The sequence below is a fragment of the Lepidochelys olivacea genome, assembly GCF_965140295.1.
Source record: "Lepidochelys olivacea isolate rLepOli2 genome assembly, chromosome: 2".
Taxonomy (NCBI): domain Eukaryota; kingdom Metazoa; phylum Chordata; order Testudines; family Cheloniidae; genus Lepidochelys; species Lepidochelys olivacea.
The window spans coordinates 4,324,428-4,351,191 of NC_140412.1; the positions used below are offsets into that span (position 1 = coordinate 4,324,428).

General features: G+C 47.3%; 1 protein-coding gene across 2 annotated transcripts in view; it reads left to right on the plus strand.

Annotated features, from left to right (window-relative positions):
* ZC3H3 (zinc finger CCCH-type containing 3) overlaps positions 1–26,764 on the plus strand; it is a 351,773-nt gene that overhangs the window by 292 nt on the left and 324,717 nt on the right. Inside the window, exons 1-3 of one of the 2 annotated variants that reach the window (XM_084620590.1) lie at positions 2,908–3,006; positions 4,099–5,536; positions 6,411–6,604. In XM_084620590.1, the coding sequence (XP_084476716.1) occupies positions 2,985–3,006; positions 4,099–5,536; positions 6,411–6,604 (1,654 nt within the window). In that variant the 5' untranslated portion in view covers positions 2,908–2,984. Of the gene's footprint in view, positions 1–2,907; positions 3,007–4,098; positions 5,537–6,410; positions 6,605–26,764 lie in introns of those variants that run through there. The other variant, XM_084620589.1, reaches the window with a different exon arrangement.

A 26,764-nucleotide genomic window follows, 5' to 3' on the forward strand; every position in this document is an offset into this window, starting at 1 on the left:
CCCCCCCGGTTACCCCCCTCAGTCTGCCAGTGTTCCGCCCCCTGCTCCTGTGAATCCCTCCCCACCCCCCCATCTGCTGCCGCGCCCCCCCCCCGGTTACCCCCCCTCAGTCTGCCAGTGTTCCGCCCCCTGCTCCTGTGACTCCCCCGCCCCCGTCTGCTGCCGCGCCCCCCCCGGTTACTCCCCCTCAGTCTGCCAGTGTTCCGCCCCCTGCTCCTGTGAATCCCTCCCCACCCCCCCGTCTGCTGCCGCGCCCCCCCCCCCGGTTACCCCCCCTCAGTCTGCCAGTGTTCCGCCCCCTGCTCCTGTGACTCCCCCGCCCCCGTCTGCTGCCGCGCCCCCCCCGGTTACTCCCCCTCAGTCTGCCAGTGTTCCGCCCCCTGCTCCTGTGAATCCCCCCCCCGTCTGCTGCCGCGCCCCCCCCCCCGGTTACCCCCCCTCAGTCTGCCAGTGTTCCGCCCCCTGCTCCTGTGACTCCCCCCCCCCCCGTCTGCTGCCGCGCCCCCCCCCCGGTTACTCCCCCTCAGTCTGCCAGTGTTCCGCCCCCTGCTCCTGTGAATCCCCCCCCCCCGTCTGCTGCCGCGCCCCCCCCGGTTACTCCCCCTCAGTCTGCCAGTGTTCCGCCCCCTGCTCCTGTGAATCCCTCCCCACCCCCCCGTCTGCTGCCGCGCCCCCCCCCCCGGTTACCCCCCCTCAGTCTGCCAGTGTTCCGCCCCCTGCTCCTGTGACTCCCCCGCCCCCGTCTGCTGCCGCGCCCCCCCCCGGTTACTCCCCCTCAGTCTGCCAGTGTTCCGCCCCCTGCTCCTGTGAATCCCCCCCCCGTCTGCTGCCGCGCCCCCCCCCCCGGTTACCCCCCCTCAGTCTGCCAGTGTTCCGCCCCCTGCTCCTGTGACTCCCCCCCCCCCCGTCTGCTGCCGCGCCCCCCCCCCGGTTACTCCCCCTCAGTCTGCCAGTGTTCCGCCCCCTGCTCCTGTGAATCCCCCCCCCCCGTCTGCTGCCGCGCCCCCCCCGGTTACTCCCCCTCAGTCTGCCAGTGTTCCGCCCCCTGCTCCTGTGAATCCCCCCCCCCCGTCTGCTGCCGCGCCCCCCCCCCCGGTTACCCCCCCTCAGTCTGCCAGTGTTCCGCCCCCTGCTCCTGTGACTCCCCCCCCCCCGTCTGCTGCCGCGCCCCCCCCCCCCGGTTACTCCCCCTCAGTCTGCCAGTGTTCCGCCCCCTGCTCCTGTGAATCCCCCCCCCCGTCTGCTGCCGCGCCCCCCCCCCGGTTACCCCTCTCTAGCCTGCCAGTGTTCCGCCCCCTGCTCCTGTGACTCCCTCCCCACCCCCCCATCTGCTGCCGCCCCCCCCCCGGTTACCCCCTCTCAGTCTGCCAGTGTTCCGCCCCCTGCTCCTGTGACTCCCTCCCCACCCCCCCATCTGCTGCCGCGCCCCCCCCCCCCGGTTACCCCCTCTCAGTCTGCCAGTGTTCCGCCCCCTGCTCCTGTGACTCCCTCCCCACCCCCCCGTCTGCTGCCGCGCCCCCCCCCCCCGGTTACTCCCTCTCTAGTCTGCCAGTGTTCCGCCCCCTGCTCCTGTGAATCCCTCCCCACCCCCCCGTCTGCTGCTGCGCCCCCCCCCCGGTTACTCCCCCTCTAGTCTGCCAGTGTTCCGCCCTCTGGTCCTGTGAATCCCCTCCCGTCTGCTGCCGCGCTCCCCCCTCCGGTTACCCCCCCCAAGTCTGCCAGTGTTCCGTTCCCTGGTCCTGTGAATCCCTCGCGCCCCCCCACCTCCGTTTACCCCCCCCAAGTCTGCCAGTGTTCCGCCCCCTGGTCCTGTGACCCCCCCCCGTATGCTGCCGTGCCGCCCCCCCCTCCGGTTACCCCCCCAAGTCTGCCAGTGTTTCCCCCCCCCCCGGTCCTGTGAATCCTCCCCCCGTCTGCTGCTGCGCTGCTCCCCCTGGTTACCCTCCCAAGTCTGCCAGTGTTCCGCCCCCTGGTCCTGTGACCTCTCTCCCCCCGTACCTCCCCGCCTAAGTCTGCTAGTGTTCTGCCCCTTGGTTCTGTGACTACCCCCCCCCCCTGCTGCTGCGCCTCACCCCTGCTGCGGTGTGAGGGGCCAAGCTACCTCCGATCGCTGCAGTAAGGGGAGGGAGCTGACCTGCTGCGATACTCTTTCTCCCCGAGCTTCTTGTCCCTGGTGCTGGGATTAGGTTGTGTGGCTCCTCAGTCTGAGCTGTGGGGCAAAGACTGGGCACCTTCCCTGCCTCCCTTGGGACCCCTAAAAGGCTCCTCCCAGTCTCTCGGGCCCTTCGCAGAGAAGCTGAGACCTGTTTGTGTGACCTTGTCTAGTTCCTGGTGAAAGACACCAGCTGAGATCTGGGGCCTGGGCTGAGGGATGCCTTGCTTTGTGGGTTGCAAGGTGATTTTTCTAACTTTCAGTGCTAGAAACCCCATCTTGGGTCCTGGAAATCCACTTGTGCTCTCCCCTCTGTCAGGGCTCTTATCTTTGACTGAGGATATGTCTAGACAGTGGAAAAACCCCAAACCCTGTGGCAGTGAGTCTTTGTGCCCAGGTCAGCTGACTGGGGAACATACTACAGGGCTAAAAATAGCAGTGTCAGTGTTCCCCCTTAGGCTCTGAAACCCAGTGAGGAGGAGGACTTGTGGCACCTTAGAGACTAACAAATTTATTAGGGCATAAGCTTTCGTGAGCTGCAGCTCACTTTGCTCAAATACATTTGTTAGTCTCTGAGGTGCCCCAAGTCCTCTTTTTTGCAGATACAGACCAACACGGCTGCTACTCTGAATCCAGTGAGGAGGGTGGGTCTCAGGGCCTGGGCTCCAGCCTGAGCCTGAAAATCTGCACTGTTGTTTTTAGCCCCAGGCTCTGAGACGGTGCACCACCCGTTTTTTTTTTTTCTTTGCAGTGTAGACATACCAATACTGTCTGAGATGGACACAACCAGGTACACCTGATCTCATATGACTATTTTTGCACCACCACAGGCATGCATGGAGCTGTACACACAAGTAAGATGACATGGTCCTTGCTCTGAGGATCTCATAATGTTGTTAGACGCAATGCAGACCAAGTGTGGTTCTGGGGGGTGGAATGAAGAGCAGCCAAAAAAGTAATTGGATTTTGTGTTTTGATGTGTGTCTTGTTGCGGCTGGATTTTGAAATACCTTTCAACGTCAATAGAGCAGTTTGTGGGCAGGGAGTTTAGCTGACAGGTCAGCTTATGTTGTCTTTCTGCAGCTATATGGTCTAGTTTTTGGCAGCAGGAAAAACTTGTTTTCTTCATTAAAGCACATAGAGATCCCTGGGAAAAAATGCAGGGCTCAGATATAGTCCTTTGTTAAGCCCTTTCATCTGAAGATCACAAAGTGCTTTATAAATATTGATATTTACCAAGCCTTGCAATCCCTCTCCCCCTGTAAGCATATTCATCCATATTATTGTTAACAGGGAAACTGAGGCACAGACATGCAAGTGAGTCACTTGGGCAAATCACTTCATTGTTAGTCAGTGGCGGAGCTGGGATTAGATCCCAAGCCTCCTGACTCTTAGTCTCTTGCTTTAATAATAAGTCTACCCTTCCTTTCCTAAACCAAATAATAAGCACCTCTAGAGGGGACTGTATTGTGCTGTATATGAGCAGGATCAGATTAGGGTTGCTAGGCAATCGCCACTATAAAGGAGCTCAGAGATGCAATAGTGAGAGCTAAAAAGATACCTATAAAAGAAATAAGCAGGAAGTTTTCTCCCCTTCTTGTCTGTCCCCCCTCCTACCACCACCCTTACCACAAGTGATCTACAGGAACAATGATCAGAGTAGTGGATTCAGGACTGGTGCATATAAGAGGAATTCCACGTGGAGAGAAAGTGGGATGATGCAGTATTCAATTGCTATGTAAAGATCCATAATAAGAAATCTGTAATCATTACATAGCTCAGCTTTTCTTGCAGCATTAGTGATGATGTCTGAAAGCTACAGAGCATGAGAGCTCATGTAGAACAGGTGTTTTCAGTGCAATGTGAAGACAGTCAATTTGCAGAACTTGCTGTTGCAAGACTGTTGTGGAAGATGCAACTAACAGAGGTTGTTTTGCTTTCTTCAGGTCTCATAAATGACCATAAAAACATCCATGGAAATGCCCCAGTGCCCTCGCCCTCCAGGACTCCAAGGTGGAGAAATCCCAGGCAGACTGCCTTCAACAGTCAGGGAGCATTCTCTGCAAGATATTCTCAGCAAGCTCCAAGGGATTTCCAGTCACATCAAGGTAACTCCTGGAGGAAAAAATACTCCCTTGTAAACAGACCGCCTGCACCAACACATCATCCTGGAAGCAGTGCATCTGCTAACACACTTCAGGCTTTTGGGAGCCAAAGGAATAGCCAGCCTCCTGGGCCACAGGGAACAGGCTCCGAAAGGCAAGTGGGCTTAGCAGCAGGTGGTATAGTCATAGGAGTCAAACTGCCACAGAGGACTAGCTCAGCCTTGGACAATAGAAACGTTAGTGAGTTGGGATCCCAGCAGGGTTCCTCTATGGTAAAAGTAGCCATAGCTGCTCCAAAAGGAGCTGAAAAGGTTCATGAAAGTTCTAGCTTTCAAAGTGTTGCTCAGAAAGAGGACAAAGAAACGTCTCTCTCTGTCTCCCAGAGTTCATTGCGCCAGCCTGCTGTTGCTGGAGGCAGAGATGATGCAAGCCCAGCATATCCAAAGGAACTGGGCAAACTTCGGACTGCGAAACTGGCTAAAAGTGCCCCTGAGTTATGTGACGTTATCCGTGAAAGTGCCATAGCATTAAAATCCAAGCCTCAGCAGCCTTTAGCTCTTCTTGATCGAGAATCAGGCTGGCTGGTAGCCTGGAAGAAGCCAGTAGCACAGGTTCCAGCTCACTGTAGCTCAGAGCAAGTCACGGCAGGAAGAGATACTTTGAAGGAGCCAAAGACCCTTGGAAAATCTGAGGCGCGCACAAGCTCAGTTCAGGCTGTGACTTCAGAGGTTGGGATAAACCCAGCGAAGAACCAGTTTGCAATACCACACAAGCTACCCAGTTTCCAAAGAGCTGCCTCAACGCCAGTCTCCAGCAAAGCTTTTAAGTTCAGGAAAACCAACTATACATGGGTAGCAAATCCTAGTAAATGGCCCTGTGCTGTAAAGAGATGGACCAGCCCTAGAGCTTCTGAAAGCACTAGAAAGCTTTCTGTGGGAGCAGAGAGAACTGCTAAGCCACTGCCAAAGGGGGACTTGGGAGCAAAGCAGAAGAAATCCGGAGTGCATTTGAAATTGGATGCCTCTCCTAGTAAGTACAAATGGAAAGCATCTAGCCTACAGCCACCTTCTTCAACTTCCAAGTCAGTATTCAAGTGGCAGTCTGAGGGACGAAAGGAGGCTGGAGTCTCCCAGGTTTCCAGAGCCAACTTTGGCCTTCAGACTCTAAGCAACGCATCCATTGGTCATGGCGGGTTGAAGTCCTCTTTCAACGATGCTGCACTTTCCACTTATAAAGTGAAGAGCCGGACCAAAATCATCAGGAGAAAGGGGAGTTGCTGGTAAGTTACTAGTTGTGTGAAGTTCTGTAGCTGGTACTAACCTTCTTTGCACTTCACCTGGGGCCCGTTCCTACTTTCATTGAAGCCCATAGGAGTCTTGCCATTGATGTCAATGAGAGCAAATACTCAAATATTTACATTGTAAGCTCTTTGGAACAGGGACCCTCTTTGTGTTCTGTGTACAGCGCGTAGCCCAGTGGGGTCCTGGTCTGTGACTGGGCTTGCTAGGTGCTATCACAGTAAATTTTGGTTTCACTGATTTGTCCAGGGCCACGCAATAAGCCAATGACAGAGCTTGGGTTAGAATATGGGGGCATCTGGCCCTTACTCCCATGTCCAAGCTTCTCTTTTCATCTGTCTTCTACTAATCTCCCCACTGTGCCTTGGCATCCTCTCCTGGAGAGAGGTGAGGATATCTCCACATGAGTGGTGCTGAGGGGTTTGGGGGGTGAGGTGAGGAGAGTTTGAGGTCTGCTTGCTTATTTCTTTTGCCTGGCTTGGCCTGATCTTCTCAGCCCTCTTAAGAACCTCCTCCTCCTCCTCCAACGGCTATAGTAGGGGAGAGACTGGGAGTGATGGGGGTACCTAGATGTGAGTTGAGATGTCAGAGTGCAATCTCTCTTCATGCTTTCCCAGCAATTGGTCAAATTTGCCCTTTCACCTGGCATTTGCATTGCTCTTACCTAGAGAAGCACCGTAGTTCAGTGGATAAGGTATCAAACCAGGAGTCAGGAGAACTGGGTTCTAATCCCAGCTGTGCTACAGTCTTGCTGCATTGGTGGAGAAAGGAGAGCACAGATAGCTGGGGTTGGGGAGTTGCTGTTTAATACCTTTGTGATTCATTTTTAAACTCGCTGGATTGCATTCTTTGCAGTTCCCCAACAGATAAGAAGAGCAACTCCTTCACCACAATGCCCCTGAAAAGCCACTACTCTCTCAGGAAAAGAAACTCCCTGCGGGGAAGACCTGCACCTTTGAAGAGAACCCTGCCCAAGGAGCTGGTGCAGATCACCAAGCACAGGCTATGCAGGCTGCCAGCCTCTAGAATGCACATCCCAGCCAAAGAAGGTAAGAGCTTGGACATGTGGTGATAGAGCTGGAATATTGCATGAGGGGGGACAGTTTTAGGAGTAGGTTCTTGGAAGTAGGAAATGAGCTGCTCGTTCCTCAGTAAAGTAAACCTGCTGATCGCTGTTGTAGAGTCAGTGTTGAGAAGAAAAGACGGCATGGGACTTGAGGCCTTCGCTCCATTTCAGGGCTTTCTCACCAGGTCCCACTTCTGTAGAGCCTTGTATTCCCCAACCTTGCCCCCATGTGTACTGTGAAACCTCCCCTCAGGGCCACCTCTAACTGACAACCACTCTAAAGCTTCCCCTTGCTGTTAGGATGGTTTTGCTGTACTTTCAGTTAAAGACCAGCTTTTACTGGGCAAATGATTGTTTTCAGTAGTGTTGTGGATGGTGGCATAAAGTAACTTTCACTGTGTATAGATCTGTGTGCAGCACTGAGTCATCTTCTGCATGTGTAGGATCAATTCCCTGTCTCTGAACGTATATGAACTGTTGATGGGCCCACATTCCCCAGGGTTAAGATACCTTATTGGTGTGAAAAGAACCTGAATGGTGACTGGTCAATGTCTGTTCATTTTGATTGTGTCCCTCTTGCTCCTTCACCACCATCAGCTTGTCACTCTCTAGATCAGGAAAGGGCAAGGACTGTTCCATGGAAGATCTTTCAGTCTAAACAGACACTCGCAACACAGAGAACTCGCTCAATGGTCAGGAGAGTTCAAATATCGTTGGTCAGTGTAGAGATGGTTTAACCTTTAAACCAATCATGTCTTTGAGTGGGCTAGAGTTTATAGCTTCACAGAGAGAGTGTCTTTTGAAGAAGGACTCAAAGCAGGAGGTGGCAGAAGCATTCTTTGTAAGATTGTATAATCCCTGTCTTTCCATTAGGGAAAAAACTGTGTGTGTCTCATGAGATGCTCATCTCAGCCAGGAAAAATCTACCTGATAACTGCATCATGGTTAGAAACTGTGCGCATGACAGCTGCATCTCTGCAGGGGTAAAGCATGTATGTGTGAGTTGATTTAAACAATCTCAAAGGAATATTAAAGGAATTAAGGTTTAAGAAAGAAATGTTTGTGGAATGGAATAGTGCCCCCTAGGTGGAGCAGCGTTTAGCTGTAAAGCACCTCTTACCCTAGATCTAGCTGCTAGAGGATTTGACCTCCTGCACATGGACATCGTTGTGCACATCTCTCTGTTTTGTAAGGTGGTGTTTCTCTGGTTTGATCACTTGCTGTGTGTGGTGAGATTTGGCAGTTAGTGGGGCAGGCTCTCTGTGTCATTTCTGGCCCGAAAGCTGTCTCCATGACCCTCCTTGCAGAGCAGGAGCTTTCAGATAACCCAGCCCACTGCAGCATTGGCAACTTGCCCGGGAGCCTGAGGGCTGCGCCTAATTTGCATGAACATGGAACAGATGAGATCTAATGGTTCCTGGACTGGACTGGGAGTTGGGAGGCCTGGTTCTGCAACTGACTTCTGTGTGGCCTTGGGCAAGTTGCTTAACATTTCTTTCAATTTTCTCCTCTGTAAAATTGGTTTAATATCTACCAAAGGGGTGTGGAGGGTGGTTGTGTGAATATTGTTTATAAAGCACTTGAGAGCCTCATATGGAAACTACTATACAGCGGCAACCCTTGAAGACTCTTGCTTTCAACAAGTGTGGGTGGGAGGAGATGGGGTAGTGAGGAGTGTGTGCACTTAGCTAGTTGGGGTACAACAGCCTATGCTCTGGCTACAGGAATCAATCTCAAAATGGCTTAGGCCTGAATTTTCTGGAAAATGAATATGCAGTTGCCTAATTTGCATGTGGAATTACTAGGCTTACATGCACAATTGCAGTCACTGCACGTGCAAAAGAGCAGCTGCATATCTAACTTGTCATTTATGTGTGCAGATGCTGCTGATCTTAGACAAACGAAAAGACAGTGAACAGGGTAACACTTCAGGTGAGAGGATCAGGGGTTGTTGGTGAGGAGCAGGGAAGAGTGATTTTCTGCGGAAAGTGTGTGTTTTTTATATATACATATATATTTTTCTGGAGGAATTTGGAGATGTGGGAAGAGGTTGCTTTACAGCTGTGGTCAGGAAGAGTGTGCTAGGTATAGTTGGGAGAGGTTCTGGAGGTAGTGAGACTGCCTGATAAAAGGCATGATGCAGCGTGTGGGAGAGGAGATGTGCATTTAGGTGTACGATTGCATGTGTTGACCATCTGAGCATTTGTGATTGTCAGACACCTGAAAACCAAACCAGTCACTGTGCAGTGGCGTTGAGGCTCGGTTTCTCTCAGTTCTCTCTCTAAATTCTATTGCACCTGGAGAGGCTTTTAGGTTGCTGGAGGCAGGGCACCACTCAAAGGCCCTACATGAAAGGCTTGGGTGGAAAAGATGGTTATGGTACATGGAAGCTGCAAATGGAACCAAAGGTCTCTCTCAACTCACATTGCACCTAGGAAATCAACTTAACAAAGACAGTTCAGCCACAAAGCCTCTTCAGAGATCATCCCCTGAGGGAGAAGGGAAGAAGGATGAGGAGAGTGCCTAGGGCTTTACTGCATGTCAGTGAGAGTGTTTCTGTGGGGGCACAAGTATTTGGTGAAGGCTAAGGGGAGACTAAGGCCATGTCTACGCTACAACCTGTGTCGGCAAAACTGATGTCACTCAGGGGTGTGAAACTGACATACGCGCTTGTGTGCACAGCGCTATCTTGGCAGGAGAGCTTTTCCTGCCGACACAGCTTCTGCCGCTCGCAGAGGTGGGGTTTTTTATGCCAGTGGGAGAGCTCTCTCCCCTGTTGGCATAGGGCGTCTTCACCAGATGTGCTGCAGCGGCGGAGCTGCAGTGCTGTATGTATAGATATCCCCTCAAGCTGTCGAGAGCACAAAGCAGCAAGGATCTAGGAAAAAATTAACGCTAAAGCTGGTAGCTGGATAGAGCAATGTAACGACAGCTACTTCGTTCAAGTAGTGGGGTCTGCATGGACTCCTCAAACAGGGAGGCAGCTTGTGCTGTACTTGCTCTAGGGATACATACAGTGTTTAAGTCTCCTGAGTTGTTGATCTAGCACCTTTCACCAGCATGATGTTCTCAGTCTCACAAATTTAAAAATTCTTTACAATTCACCTCTTTTTTTTAAAAAACATTCTGCTGCATCCGCTAAGGTGCGGGAACAAGTTTCTCTACTATAGAAGCTTTGAGGGGCACAGCAAGTTCAGTCTGTAGTAATACTTTGCACTTTAAGTGCTCTTTATCCACGGATCTCAAAGCACTCAGGAGGTGAGTACATGAGAAAACTGAGCCACAGAGAAGGGACGTGACTTCAGTGGCAGAACGGGGACTAGGACCTCGCTCTCCTGACTCCCAGTTCTTTTGCTCTACCTGCTGGACATGAAGTTTGATTGAGCCCTTCATTTCTGGAAACCTGGCTTCAAATTCCACAGTGGCTGAGCTGCAAATGACAATGAGCTTGGGGATCTCTCTGTACCTAGTAGATACTTGTCCACGTTGCAGAAGTACCACAAGAGGTGGCATTTTCTGCTTTGGAGAGGTCCAGGACCTCCCTGTCAAAGCTTGCATATGACCTACAAAGATGGTACCTGGTAGTGCTGGTATTGGTCCCCCCATGTAAATCTTACGTTCTTTGGCTAGTCAGATCATTCATGATGGCCCTGTTATTTCTAACTGTCTTTCTCCCAACTCTCCCCAGGGATTGTCCCTGCATGCAGCATTTGTCCTTCGGATAGACCAGCACTGTGGCATTATCTTCTCATTAGCATGGCAAAATGGGGCTCTTTGTGTGTGTCAGTTTTGCTCATGTCTGCCAGCTATGGAGGGTGGCTGTGGAGCCGCCTTTGTAGCACATCTCCCTGTTTTTAGTCACTTTTCAGGGCAGAACTTCACTTTTAAGTAGATGCTCATGAATACCCGTACAAATGCACCACAATTTATTCCAAAAGCTGTCAGTCGAAGCCCATATAAGGATTTCACAGTTAGAAGTGAAAACTTATGTAAAATCCAGACTATAAAGACCAAATGGACTAAACCCTCCCAGTGCCCTATGTCTCCTGAGGACCTGAAGAACAACCACCAAAGACCCATGTATTTTGGAAATACATATTAAAATCCTAGAGTCCTGAACATAGATAAGTGTCATCAAGAAACAATTCTTCATCCTAAAGCACACAGGCTTTTGTGAATGTGTACAGTGGAGGCATATGCTGTGGTGGTGGTGACTCTGATCCATCCAGAGCGAGGGAAAATAGGGGGCTGTTCAGAAAATTAACCTGTAAGGTTCCTGTGGGGCTTGAGCTTTCCACAAAGTTCTCATGTACATAAAAGGTTGGTACAAGGAGGAGGAAGAAAAATTGTTGTTCTTCACCTGTCAGGCTAGGACAAGAAGCAATGGGCCTAAATTGCAGCAAGGGAGGTTTAGGATGGACATTAGGAAGAACTTCCTAACTGTCAGGGTGATTAAGCACCTGAATAAATTGCCTAGGGAGGTTGTGGAATCTCCAATTATGGAGATGTTTAAGAGCAGGTTAGACAAACACCTGTCAGGGATGGTCTAGATAATATAGTCCTGCCATGAGTGCAGGAGACTGGACTAGATGACCTATCGAGGTCCCTTCGAGTCCTATGATTCTGTACCTGCTGCTTTACAGGATGAAGGAGAGAGTTCCCCACCTAGTTCATGAAACTGCTCCCTAACTTTCTTCACCAGGGAAGAATTACCATCCAGTAAAACACCAATCCTCTGTCCTTGAAACAAGGTTGCTAAGAGGTAATAGAATCTGTTCATTTTAGAGACAGAAAAGACTCATTGGGTCGTGTTACCCTGGGGCAAGTGCAGGGTTGCTCCCTGCAAGTACACTTTTTAGTGCTTTGCCCAGTCTTATTTTAAATGTCCCACATGACAGGAGGTCAGACTAGATGATCAGTGCTCCCTTCTGGCCTTGGAATCTATGATGTAACTTCCACCATTTCCCTTGGGAGGCATTTCCTCAGTTCTTATTAGGAAGAACTTGCTCTTTTCAGACCGGTATCTCTTCTTGGGAGCATCTTTTACCGAAAAGGATAGTTCTAGGAGAGCTTGACTGTGTATCTTACTCCCTGGAAATAGTCTCCAGGCAATCAATATAGCCATATATTCTGTAGAAGGACCCTTGTCCTCTCTTCTCCCTCACACCTACAGGCCAGCCTTCCCAACTAATGTTTCCAGCATAAGATAGTAGCAGCATACCAGTGTCTAACCTGGGAACTGCTACCAGAGACAATGTCAGCTTTTCATCTTTGTTGCATCTTTCATCTCCAAAAAGAAAAGGAGGACTTGTGGCACCTTAGAGACTAACAAATTTATTTCAGCATAAGCTCAATGTATCCGATGAAGTGAGCTGTAGCTCACGAAAGCTTATGCTCAAATAAATCGGTTGGTCTCTAAGGTGCCACAAGTACTCCTTTTCTTTTTGCGGATACAGACTAACACGGCTGCTACTCTGAAACCTTTCATCTTCAAGGATCCCCAGTCACTTTACAGTCTCCCTAATCACCACAGCCACCTCTGAAGTGGAATGCAACAGCTGTTGAGCAATATGCAGTAAGTTGACTTAACTGTTTAGCACAGGAAGTGAGGAAGATTCCTGTAGCCAGGTGAAATTTCAAGTTAAATATTGGTAGAATGTAGTCACCTTAATTGGAATTTGGCTAGGATCCTAGGAGTAACACTCCTATTCTTATTAAAAGTGACATGAGATCTTTTAATGTTCACAAGCAGTTAGGGCTCTGGTTTCATGTCTCATCTGAAAATTGATGTCTCCAGTGACACACTGCCCCCTAGTCCTCTGCTGGGATATCTTGGAAATGAACTTAATGTGTTATGTCTATATATCATAGAAACGTAGGGCTGGAAGAGACCTCAAGCGGTGACCAAGTCCAGCCCCCAGTGCTGTGGCAGGACCAAATGAACTGCAACCATCCTTGGCAAGTGTTTGTCGTTTTTTAAAAATAGGCTGGAGAGCGATGGGGATTCTACGGCCTTCCTTGGCAGCTTACGCCAGAGGTTAACTACTCCTGTAGTTTTTTTCCCCCTAATATCTTACCTAACCCTTCCTTCCTGCCGATTGAGCCCATTACTACTTGTCCAATCTTCAGTGGACATGGAGAACAATTGATCCACATCCTCTTTTCAACAGCCCTTAATATTTGAAGATTGTTATCCGGTCCCCCCTCAGAGTGTCTGGTTTTGTATTGTCTAGTCTTACAGCTTTGAGTTGTGGAACTGCATAATTGCCTAATTCTGTTGGAGACCCTGTGAAGCACGCAGTGTTCAGAAAGGTTTCAGAGTAACAGCCGTGTTAGTCTGTATTCGCAAAAGAAAAGGAGTACTTGTGGCACCTTAGAGACTAACCAATTTATTTGAGCATGAGCTTTCGTGAGCTACAGCTCACTTCATCGGATGCCACAAGTACTCCTTTTCTTTTAGTGTTCAGAAACATACACAAGCTGTAAGTCTTCACCTTTTTGTACATTTTTCTTAAAAAATCAACCACAAATTAATTCATAAAAAATGAATCTATACCACCAATTCCTTCATTACAATAGAATTTCCTTTATAAGTATAACTGGGTCCAAAAAGATTATGGAGAATAGGTCCATCAGTGGGTATTAGCCAGGATGGTCAGGGACGCAAGCCCATGCTCCAGTTGTGTCTCAAACCCCAACAACTTGGAACTAGATGGCAGAGGATGGATTGCTCGAAATTGCCCTGTTCTGTTAATTTACTCTGGAGTACCTGGCACAGGCCAGTGTTGGAAGAAAGGATATGGAGCTAGATGGTACATTGGTCTGAGCCAGTTTGACTGTTCTTGCATTCTTTATTGGGCTGGAGTAGGAAGATCTATCAAGTACCAAGTCTGATTGATTAGTCTGTGAGAAAACAGCCTGAGGTGCGATGGTTGCAGGTGATAGACCTCAGACCTTTTATTAAGCTTTTTTGGTTTCTAATACTGGTAATTACCATTGGATGAACAAGCATGAATGTGGACATCTAATGCAGATAGCACCATTTGTGTTTCCCTAATGGGACAGCCGATGCCATGCTGTCCAGCAGTACAGGATGTGTTGCGTCTGACTGGGTTTGTGTACAGCCAGGGCACAATCCCACATCCTGAAATGAGAGTAAAGAAAATACGGTGCTATTACTATCAGAACAGTCTCTAACTTGACCAGAGCAGCTCAGGTGCAGTTATTGCCCAGATTGTGCACCTGCCAGAATATATATTAAAAATTAAATGTATAATTGTCGGCATTGTCTAGTTTTCCTGTGGTCTAACAGCTGTACAACAGGAGACTGGGAGTGAGGACTGCTGGGTTCTATACCTGACTCTGCCATAGACTTAGTGACTTTGGGCAAGTTATTTCACCTCTCTTGTGCATTAGCATCATAGGGATGATACTTGCCATGAAGAGTTTTGAGGTTCTAAGAGGTTATTGGGTGAGAGGTGCTAAATCATTCCACTGTCATCCCAATACTCTCAGGCCGCTGGGTGTTGATGACTCTTTTGGTCGGGAAAACCAGACTTGCTTCTCTGTGGAGCTGTCTGTGACGGACCTGGACCACCCAGGTGCAATTGCTGTGTACTGACGTTAGGCAATTCCTTTCCTCCGACTTCCTTTCTCGTGCAGCTGACTACACAGCCTCGACTACACAGCCTCTGAGCTGCAGCGTGAAACCCTGATTGAAGGCCAGGCAGGGAGACCATTTGGGCTCTGACCTGCATCTCATGCAGTTGCTGATCTGAGTAGGGCAATGGTGGCATCGCTGCACCTTCAGTTTGTCTCAGGCTGAAGCTCCGTTCCAAAGTATGCACACCTGTGAGTTGAGCCAGAAACCTCCCAGGATGCTTGCATGATTTTCATGGAAACCGTGAGATCATGTGTCAAGCACTGGAGACATGAACTGCAAGGGTGTTGAAATTTTGAGGAACAATATGTCTTGGGCCGGGTCTGATGGCTTGGTCAGGAATCCTGGGAAGAATGGTGTTGTCCATATACCACCAGGATTTCTAAATTCCCATTAGGAGCACAAGGTCAGATGCATGTCTTTCAGGTGGGGTGGTTCATGCACTTGGGTTCAGAGTCCGAAAGCATGGCCTGTCCCCCGTTCTCCTTTCCCAGATTCACAGAGACCCTGATGGGCAGAGCTGTCAGAATTAGGCCCATGGAATTCTCCTGCCAGCTCTGTTACACAAGGAAGACTGGGTGCCTCCTTTTGAGGCTTGAGTAGCAGATCCTATGTCTCTATCAAAAAGCAACCTTATCCTCTCCCACCTCCAAATGCAAATTCCTCAATGAAACCGATCAGGTCACTCCTTTCCTGAACAAGTTACACAGCTGTTATCTGTATTTGACCCCCTAATTCTCCCTCTTCCCAAATAGGACCACTACCGATCTCATCCAATCGAACCCCAATTCAACCAGAACATCTGTCATGCACAGGTCTAGGGATGGGGGACTAATTCCTGCCTAGCCCCCTGCCACTGAGAGCAGGTAGTGAGTGTGGGTGAGCAGGGGCGCACACATGTTAGCGAGGAAGGTCCATTTTATAGCATCTGGAAAGTCCACAATGAAACCCTGATACCTGATTCCTTCAGCAACTGATAAAATTGTAGGATTCCAAAATTGAAGTGTAAATGTCCCTTAATATTAGTATCACATGTCATGTTTAGGGCATGATCCAGCTCTCCTTGAATTTGTCAGGTCTTCTGTGCTTACTGGGAGGTGGATTTGGTCCCTAAACAGCAATGCACTATGGAGCGTATGTTAGCACCCAGCCTCATGTGTTGCAGGGAGGGAGCTGTAACAGTGTAGTGCAATTGGACGCGTGGGCACAATCGACTCTTACACACAGAGTTCTATATATGCAGAAATCTCATTTGAGAGGTTGTGTGTTGGAATGTGGGATGCAGAGGTTAAAATTTGGTCCTGGATTGGTGTTTCCTCTAAGCATTGACTCAGTGGGACGTTGGTACAGTGCCTAGTGCAATGGGGTCCTGGTCCATGACGAGAGCTCCTAGGCTCAATAGTAATATAAATAATAATGATGCTTCTGTGAGAAGAAGCAGTAATTAATTGCCTTGCATCCAGCATTTTCAATTTAAGAGCTAATGACGATGCAAAGGAGAAAATGGAACATTGTCACAGAATGTCGTCGTCTTGCCATTAGATTATCCAAAATAGTCTTTAGCATAAATTCCACATCTGTTATAAATTAACTGTAATATATTAGTCTGAATGGAACATTTAACAAGTGCTCAGTAATTAAGAAAATTCTCCAAATTTAAGTTGCGCTGGCAAGGTTAATACAGCCATGTTGCCTCTCTGGTATAGTTTATGGTCTGGTTATCCAGGTTTTTATAACACTCATCCCTGTGGCGGTATGTTTTCCAAGGCCAGAAAAGACCACTGTGATCATTTAGTCTGACCTTCTGTATGGTGCAGGCCATAGAGCTTCCCAAGAATAATTCCTAGAGTAGATCTTTTAGAAAAAATCCAGTCTTGATTTTAAAATTGCCAGTGATGGAGAATTCTTCACAACCCTGGGTAAATTGTTCCAATAGTTAGTTAATCTTTGTTAAAAACGTATACCTTATTTTCAGACTAAATTTGTCTAGTTTCAATTTTCAGCCATTGGATCATATTCATAACAAAGGGTAAAACATACCTATGAAGGAAAATAGGCAGAGAGACTATTCCATTTATGAAGTGTGGCAGAATTAATGTTTTTTTTTTGGATTTTTTTTTTTTTTGGTGACCCTTCAGTGCTTAGTCTTGCACTTGTTCCATGAATGGTAGGGTGGTTTTTTACATTTAATTTCCTAGGGTGGGTGGGTTGGTTGGTTGTTTTGTTTGGGAAGAGGGGTGTAAAAAGAGAATCTGTAGATAATTGGCATGCTCTGATTACAAGGTTTTGTGGAGCTTGTAAATGCTTGCTTTGACCTGACTGGAAGCTTGATGAAGTTAATGGAAAGACTCCTACTGAGTTCATTAGGTCTTGTGTTGGACCTTGACTGGCAGCACATCTGTTTTACTCTACAGCTGTTTTCTATAGATGGAAAGGACTGTATAAGTGCAAAAATATTGTTAATATTGTCACTTCTGTATTTTTAATACATGTTTTAAAAATTACGTGTATATGGTTTGCCTTGATTTGAAATGCTTTTTTAATTTGCACTATAACTTCCCAACATTATTTGTCTGTGAATAACTATGGGAGAGTGATCTTTGATTAAGTTCTGGCATGTGAATCACTAAGCAAACTCTCAGGTTTGTTTCAAGTGCAGAATTTTTGTACAAAGCAGAAGAAGCCCAACTTGATGTTTGGATCCTGGGTGGAATTTCCACCAGTCATAAACTGAAAAAAAGCATCTTTTGTCATCTGAGCTAAACTCATTGCATGTAGACACCACAGAGAGAAAATCATAATAATTATTTGTTTTAACGTATTGTCTAGGAGCTCTGGTCATGGACCAGAACCCCATTGTGCTAAACGCAGTATAAACATCAAACAAAATGACTGTCCCTGCTGCAAAGAGTTTACAATGTAAGCATGAGACAACGGATGGATACAGACAGACAGGAGCCCAAGGAAACAATGAGGCGATACTGGTCAGCGTGATGGCAGGGGACTCCCACAGTGTCTTTTAAAAGTAAATTTCCTGCCATTTAGGACACTTTGTAGCTATGTCTCAGTTACAGAATGCATCCGATGAAGTGAGCTGTAGCTCACGAGAGCTTATGCTCCAATAAATGTGTTCGTCTCTAAGGTGCCAGCAGTCCTCCTGTCCTTTTTGCGATGTTTATCTTGTATCCGTGTTCCACTGCAGTGACTTTTTACAGCAAACCGTTAAAACAGTAAAGTAGGGAACTGTGTGTTGGTGCAGTCTGATACCGCAGCTCCTTGGAGTGCTGTTGACGAGCACTGTTCTGATCGGCGTAGATAAGGCTTGTTTGGTCTTCAGCAAACTGGAAATCGGTTTATCCTAAAGAGGACAAGATGGTGTGGATTGTAATTTTATGAATATGCTGTTTTCAGACAGTCTTCCTTTTTTAAAAAGTGACTTTTTGGTAAGATCTGACCGACAGACGCATAATACATCCCCGCTACTACTGTACAAAGGGTTGTCAGCTGTACAGTGCAGTTCTAGAAGTATTCAGATACCCTCGGGCAAGCTAATGCCTCTCTACCAGGTAGTTTTAATTACGGGCACAATCCTGCCAGGGGCTCAGCAATCCCAACTCTAGTTGGCATCCGTGGCATTTGAGGGTGCTCAGCACCTTGCAGGATCAGGTCCTTCGTGAGCTCTGTCCTTTAATGAAAGGAGGGTAAAAATAGTCCAGTGGTTGGAGTTGTGAACCTTTTCTCACCCCTGTAAAATCAATGCTGCTGCTTTCGTTATTCGCTGCAGTTCTGATACCTTTGTGCAATGCTCCTTTCCCAATGGCATTCCACTCTGCTCAGGCATGCAGTGCAATTGCACAGTCATCTTGTTTCTGTGGTTTATTCTGTATTAATAAATAGAACTAATCTTGTCAAATTAACATTGTTTTTCTGCGGGAGAAGTGGCAGCCATGTAAATGTCAAAGCGGGCTCCCATTTGTATATCAGCCACGACTCTCAACACTTCCTGGCAGACCCACATGTAGAGTGTGTGTGTGTGTGTGTGTATATGCACATCAAAACAGGATTATAAATTACAGGACTTGCTGGAAAGCAAGGTAGCTCTGCTTTTTTTTTTTTTTTTTTTTGGCAAAGGCTCACGTGATGTCTCCCCCCCTCTGACCTGCAGAGGGCAGTCTTGCCCCTTGTATTCTCCGTAGTCCACCTTTTTCTGGTAATTGATTGCCTAATTTCCTCTTTATGTGAAAGAAAGCAGATATCAAGTAATTTGCAGCAATAACCTGCTAATGCTGGGCCAGTATCAAAACTCCCATGTTCATTTCAAGTGGCAGATAAAACACTAATATATAATTATCCTTGCAAATTGGATTGTTTTAAATAACCAAAAGGCTATGGCCAGGAGAAAACTATCCCATTTCCCTTGAGTTACTATTGCAGCGTAATTGCTGCGTTCAATCAATTTCTCTGGCATTAGAAATTCCATCACAATCAACATTAAGCTTTATTCATTGTGATGGCTAAGAGCCGGGCCATTTCTCCTCTTTTCCTTAACTGGCAAAATTAATCAGGGAAAAGATTTTAAACATTTACCCGTGTGAAAGAGGTCAGCTCTGCCACTATATTGCTCAGCAGATAAGGGGGCTAATAAAAAGAAAATTGAATTACTAATGATCGCCCGGAACAGAGTATATAAAACCTGGCAATCGCCTAGTTCAGGAAAGAGGAGAATCAATTTTCTTCAGACAAGGTGCGCTCATTTTTTATTTTGGCGCATATTATCAGCAATTTAATTTGAAAGTGCATAAACAGGAGGAAACAGTTAGAAAATAATGAGCCTGAAGGTGTAAAATGCTGCAGGATATATGCTGTACACAATTTATTTGGTACAACAGATAATCACTTTAATTGAATTCAAAACTGCATTGTTCAGCAGCAGTGCAGTCTGCCTCTCTTGCTTGTGGGGATTACAGAATATTACAGAGATTCCAGTGAGAGGCTCTAAGGTGTCTCTTTCCCCTTTATAATGTCCCCTCCTAGGCAGGATTCCTTGTTGCCTGGGTTCGTTCACACATGGCCACAGCTACTTGGAGGTGTAATGTTTAAAAGCTGTGAGAAAATCCCCCTTGGGAACGCTGCTTAGGTAGCATTGTGAGCAAGTTTTTAAATAATAATGTCTGTCTTTTGCCATGATTGATAACTTAATGCAAACTCAGCATATAAAAAAGTAGCCCATCGCTTCAACACAGCGTACACCTATCCTCTTAGCAGGTTTTGTGTCAAGAAGCAACGTGCTGAACTGATGATGTATGGATGTTGCTTGTATGGCTCTTACTGTTATTGCTGTCTGCTTAGATGGGGTGTGCATGTGGCTTACACCTGTCTCTTCCCATTGTACTTTACAGCCAGCATTAGCACCTTGTTTCAAAATGGTTCATCTCTTCCCTTCCTTGGGCACCAAATGGTTAGGATCCCACATCTGCATGGTTAAGACAAATATTTATGCCTTGGAAAAGAAGCATCTGAAGGAGTCTATCTAATCTAATTTTTGTATATTTACAATAGTTTTATCCCCACACAATTAGCAGGAGCATTGCAGAATTTCATTCTTTACAGTGATCTGTGGTAATGGGTTTGTTCTGCGAAATTTGAGTTAAATCTATTACTCAAGAGTCAGGCCAATTAACTTTCCCCAAGTCTGGTTCTCCCCATTCAGCTCTGCAAGTGCTGCTTGGTGCTGCTGACCTGCAGCACCTCCTGCTCCTCTAGTCCTGGTCTCTGAGCACAGAAGATCAGTTATTGCAAAGCATTAAGGGATTTGCGGATGGAATGAAATATCCTCAGTGGGACGAGCCTGAGATAATCGGGCTCATTTTGGTAGTGACATAATCCAAATCTCCTGAACTCAAAGGCTAATGTACCTCCTCTGCCCATAGTGAGTGACAATCCAACCTACATAAACTAGTTTTTGTTTAGCAGCTTATGTGTGACACATGGGGAAAGTGTAGCAAATATGGATGATGAGGAGATAACTTTGTTTAAAAGGGTTATTAGTGGACTTTCTCCAGCTAGATTGCAGGTCCTTGTGATTGCTACCCAAAAGCCTGTACTGTGAAAGGTGTCTCTTCAGCTGTGTCTAGGAGAATCATCTTTTACTCACTGTGCTCCTTTCATTTGGAGAGCAGCATGGAATTGTACTAGTGTGTGAATAATACTGTTACTCAGCATTTTGCATGTTCAGAGCACTTTACAGACATTAACTAAAGAATCCTTACAAGATTCCTGTGAGATGGATATAGTAGGGGGAAATATTAACATTCCTGTTTTGCAAGTGGCAAGATAATGGGAGCCTTGAACGTGCTTAAGAGAGATGGAGAGCTAAAATAGCGACTTGCCCAAGGCAAAGAAGTCAGTGGCAAACCTGGGGTTAGAATAAGGGAATATCCTATGCTCAGCCCACTAGCTGTGCTGCCTCGTTGTACTGCCAAGATCCCAGGATTTCAGGCCTCTCCCGTTCTAAAAATGCTCTGCTTCCCGCGTATAGCTCTCTAAACGTCACAAACTAGAGAACCAGCTTGGTTCTCGGTGCGAACAAAACCATTCCTGTTACCAGCCTGTTCACAATGCTCTGTCAGCTATTACAAAAATTAAAACAGAGCTCTCTAAGAATCATTAACCAAAAGAGAAAACATCTGTTTTTTAAAGGGACACTGCCAAGTTTTTTGTAAAAGAAAAAATAAATCTTTTGTTTTGACCTGATAACCATAAGAGTGGTTCTACACCTCGATTTAATTTTTAATGGAACTTAAATGTATTGGGAAAACAAATCCCTCTGCACTCTTTATCAACCCAAACAGTGTATGTAGCACTGAGCTAGGGCATTAGAACAAGGAAGGGAGTGGGACTCCTAGAAACTGACTGTGGACAAAAGTGAAACTGCATCTGATGAAGTGAGCTGTAGCTCACGAAAGCTTATGCTCAAATTTGTTAGTCTCTAAGGTGCCACAAGTCCTCCTTTTCTTTTTGTCTAGTGTTCCTTATCCAAGCACAGTGAAGTGCAAAATGTGAACCAGGTGTGAAGAGTGACTGACGGGTCAGTTTAAGGGTGGGATTTGGACGTGCACTCAATTGCCATTAATTATATTGGGAATTGGGTGTACATTTCTCTTGGGCAGCTTTGAAAACCTCAGCCTAGCTTTCTAAAATCTTCACACTGTAGTGGAAAGTGGAATTAGTAACAAGTAGCTCTAACAGAGGATTTCTAACCCCTATCCCTTTAACCCTTTATTTCTTTATGTAACGCTTTTTTTATGCTTTCTCTAATTTTTCTCCCCATCAATCTATAGTACAAATTTATTTTTATATGTTTTACTTGTGAGGTGACATCCCTGATCATGTTACCAATGAGCGAGGCTCGTGCGATGTCTCAGTAAAATGTTACCAATTAAGTCCAAGGTTATGATCTTTGCCCTCAAATGAGACCCTGGCAACATGTGTAAAACTAGCTGGGACCCCTGTGAGTTCCTGATGTCTTTATTTGGTGTGGTCCATCATTAGTCTTGTCTGAGTGACTAGATGCTTCCTGGAGCTGCTCTGAAGAGTTCATAGGTTTGCTGTTTGAAACCAGCAGGGTTAATATCATTACCAGCCGTGCTGTCAGATACTATGTAGATTGACCTTACTCATAAATCATTATGTTCTCAAATCTCTCCTCTGACTTTCACTGACTTGTCCTTGGGTACAACTACAGTGCAACCCCTCCTCCTGCAACGTCAGCAAGTCTCAGAGCCTGGGTCTGCTGACTTGTGGGGCTTTCACGCTCTGGGGCTAAAAATAGCAATGTAGACGTTCTACCTCTGGCTGGAACCCAGGCTCTGGGACCTGATTTGGGGGGGGGGGAGGTGCTGGCTAAATGTTTGTCCCTTGCAGTAGTTGGTAAAAGTTCACATACTTGGCTGTACCCCCAGGACCAGTTCCATCAGTATTAGTAACAGTTTTGGGTTTCTCTGGCATTTACAGGTGACTGTTCCTAAACTACAAACAGCCAGCAGCTGGGATGCTGTTTTGTGATAACTCTCTGAAATAACAGGCTTTTAGTTTTCTATTATTGGAAGCCTGTGTTCCTAAATGGGTGGATGTCACTGGGTCAACTGCATTTTCACCAGTGGTTAAATAATTTCAGGGAATTAGGTGCCCAATTCCCATTGAATTTATTGGAATGTAGCCATCTGATTCACTTGGGTTCCCTGGAAAATCCCAGCCTAAGTCCTTTGAGCAGAAAAATTCACATGAGGTTGGGGTGAATGAGTGGGGCTGGACTTCATGTGAGTGGAGGAGAGAGAAAGAAGAAGTGTAAAAAGGTAACTTGCCCTTTATAGAGTGTTACTCCAGTTCATCCTTAATCCCCATGTATATTTTTCCTCCCCTTTGTTTTCTAGCTCAGTGGCTTTCTTCCACTGCTTTACTACAGTGTGGGGAGTGCTCCTCTTCCTGGTGTCAAAAAATCCCCTGCCCCCTTTGCCACCCACAGAACTGCATGATTGGGATGAGTTTATATTCTATTAGTAGTAAGCAGGTCTCTGGTAAATGTGTTTATAGGTTAATGGGAAAAATATTTGGCTTTGGAGATGTATGACGTCCTTTTGTTGGCTGTGACCTTTGATATTTTGAAGCCCCTGAGGGGGAAGCTTTGCTAAGATTTTGATCCTTGCAGGCACTGCCCAGTGTGGAACCAAAATAGAAACCCTCCCCCCAAATCAAAATAGAGCACAAGCCCTTATCACACCAATATGTGCTTCTCGTTTGTCCTGCATGGCTTGCATTGCACCACTTCTTAGCTAATGCCTGTAACTTGTAACTCTGCCAGGTGTTGGAATTGCCCAGTGTAATTCTGGTCATCAGTGGCAGCCAGACAAACACAGGGTGTCTTGCAGTTCTGTTTTAAAATGAAGTTTTGCAAATGTAGTCCTGACTGGCAAAGTACTGTACTAATAAAATTAATTTACATTATAGCTTGCTCTGATAGCGAGAGAAGGCTACAAAGTCTGCTAGGGAAGCTGTTGTTAAAATAACTTTTACAAACACCCTGGAAGGTGAAATTTGCTCATCCACACCATCCAGTACATAATTATGTTTAACAAATACATTCTCAGACATTGAGAACTGTTCACAAACATGAACCATGGCTGAATTGTTCCTGCTGATTAATTTCTCCTGCTCTATTTGCCACTCTACATTGTGCAGAGTGTCTGAGCCTCACTGCCTGTCAGACCCCTTACGTAGAATCTTCAGTTTGTGCATTTGTCTTTAAAAGAACACTGGTCTAGTTGCCCTTTAAAATGTTTTATAGCTGGATATGTTTAAAAAACTAACAACAAAAAATCACACCGCTCCTTGTAGTTTGCAAACTAATCTCTCCCCTTCTTGTGTTTCCTTTACTATTTTCTTTCCCCTCTCCTTTTTGCTTCATCTTCCTGTTTCCTATTGATTGAAAACCAACATGTATGTTAGTATAACAGGCAAGATCATCAGTGATGTTGCATCTGGGTCCCTGATTACTACTGGCAGCCTCAGTAATGAGGTGCATGACTGCACTTTACGGGTAATGTGTATACTTCATGGATATTCTTCACAGCACTTGCAAAACTCCCCAAATCCCATCCCAACTGAAGTGGGCTTGTAAAACCTGGAAAGTTTTCCACCGGGCAGTGTGCTCTGTGCCCTCTTCCTTCCTTTTGTTCTCTACAAAAGAAACAGATTTTAGGAAGCATTTTAAACTCCCCTCCTGTGGTGATTTCCTCAGTGACCTGAGCTCTCTTGATGGGCTATCACCAGCAGGAGAGTGAATTTGTGTGGGGGGGTGGAGGGTGAGAAAACCTGGATTTGTGCTGGAAATCACTTTAGATAAGCTATTACCAGCAGGACAGTGGGGTGGGAATAGGTATTGTTTCATATTCTCTGTGTATATATAAAGCCTGCTGCAGTTTCCACGATATGCATCTGAGGAAGTGAGCTGTAGCTCACGAAAGCTTATGCTCTAATAAATTGGTTAGTCTCTAAGGTGCCACAAGTCCTCCTTTTCTTTTTGCGAATACAGACTAACACGGCTGCTACTCTGAAACCTGAGCTCTCTTGAGTTTCTTGCATATGAATCATTGGAGCAGTGTATTGTAACTGAGGATTGTCAGCTCTTCAGGGAAGAACCTGCCCTTATTTACTTGTATAAGGCTGTGTAGAATCTATAGTGCTATATAAATAAGTAGTAAAATTCCTTGAGTATGTAACAGATGCACAAATGCACCTAGTGTGTGCTTCCTAAATACAGGAGTTATTGCATGCAACCTCACACACCATGTTATCCCACCTATTTTGAGGCTCTGTTTTATTTGAGGGGTTAGAGAATCATAACATATCAGGGTTGGAAGGGACTTCAGGAGGTCCTCTAGTCCAACCCCCCCTTCTCAAAGCAGGACCAATCCCCCATTTTTGCCCCAGATCCCTAAATGGCCCCCTCAAAGATTGAACTCACAACCCTGGGTTTAGCAGGCCAATGCTCAAACCACTGAGCTATCCCTCCCCCACAAATAAGTGTACTTCAGTTGTCCTTATGAACAGTGCTGCTACCTGTGAAAAGTCTGGTTTTAAGGGACTTTTTATCTGTTCTTATGCCAGTTAGTACAAACAGACCTTCAAGTTTGCATCTGTGTCAGTTTGTCCTACAACATTATATAGTATTGACTGGTGTTGAAGTGTGCTGTTGTCAGACTCTATTATCTCTGTGCTCTTGGCTCCCTCCTGAAAATGGAGCTGTCTTGTCTTGTGAGGCTCAGTGAATGGATAACTCAAACTAGCCAGGACCCATGTGGAGTATTTGTGGAAGCCCATGCAAAAGGCAAAAGTGTAGATAGTTATTAGAGGATTCAAAGGGGTGACTAGCATACTGCCATCCTTGGATTTAAAAGCTGCTGCTGTTTGTAGGAGCATATGCACATATTTTGTGGAGGTGCAGGAAAGCATCTGAGTTACGAACCAGGTCCAGAACATGCAACCACTAGCCAGCAAAAACTGTGGAAATAGCCCTCTCGGCAATTGGGCTGCTGTTTGCTGATGGCTATCGCACCTGGGTTATCTGAATATAATGTGCAGCTTAACTCATTGCAATATGCGTCAGACAATCGCTTGCTATCTTCACCTCTGAGTTTTCCAGTTTGGTTGTCAGGCTGAAAGTAAGGCCCTCAGATCAAAGGGCCCAAATACTTTATGGCTGAGGTCCCCAAACTGTGGGGCGCAGGGGTGCAGAGGAAAGTTTGGGGGGGGCGTAGCTGGGGCCTGGGCCAGTCCCCATAGGGGCTTGGGAGGGAGCGCCACCCAGTTCTGCTGTTGGCCCTGTGCCCGGGGTCCCAGCTTGGGTTGCCAACCATCACAGTTTCACCGGGAGTGTCCTGGAATCAGGCTCTATCTTCCGGAGGCTACTGAAGCCAAACCAGGAGATTTTTAGATGCTGAAAGTTTGGCGGTGTAGTGGGGCTAAGGCAGGTTCCATGCCACTCCCGAAAGTGTCTGGCATGTCCCTGCGGCCCCTGGCAGGAAGTCTCTGTGCACTATCCCCGCCGCGAGTGCTGACTCCACAGTCCCATTGGCCGGGAACTGTGGCCAATGGGAGCTGCGGGGGCGGCGCTTGTGGGTGTGGGAAGCGCACGGAGCCCCCTGCCCCCTCCCCCCAAAGGGCTGCAGGGATGTGCCAGCTGCTTTCGGGAGTGGTGTGGAGCCAGTGTAGGCAGGGAGCCTGCCTTAGCCCTGCTGCACCACCAACTGGGAGCTGCCTGAGGTAAGCGCCTCCTGTCCGGAGCCTGCACCCTGCACCCCCTCCTGCACCACAACATGCTGCCCCAGCCTGGAGCCCCCTCCTGCACCCAAACTCCCTCCCAGAATTTGCACCCCGTGCTCCCTTCTGCACCCCTGCCCCAGGCTCATTCTGGAGCCCCCTCCCACGCAGAGCCCCTTGGCACCACCCTTCAGCCCAGAGCATGCACCCCCTCCTGCACCCCAATCCACTGCCCCAGCCTGGTGAAAGCGAGTGAGGGTGGGGGAGAGTGAGTGATGGAGGGAGGGGGGATTGAGTGAGTGGGGCGGGGCCTCGGGGAAGGGGCGGGGCCTCGGGGAAGGGGCGGAGCAAGGATGTTTGGGTTTGTGTGATTAGACGTTTGGCAACCCAGCCCCAGCCGAAGCTCCGCTCCCACACCCAGCTGTGGCCCCAGCCTCAGCCCTCTTACCCCATCCATGTCCCCTCCTCTCGGAGCTGCTGCCCTGTTTCCGGTCCCAATGGGGAAGGGGGTGCAGACAGAGCTAAGGAGGGGGCGTAAGGTAAAAAGTTTGGGGACCACTGCTCTATGGGATAATTTTGACTATCCCCCCCCACCCCAAGAACTGAGCAACTCCAAAAGTCAACCTCTCCCCAAATGATGATTCTCTTGGCTGGGTCTCCCCATCA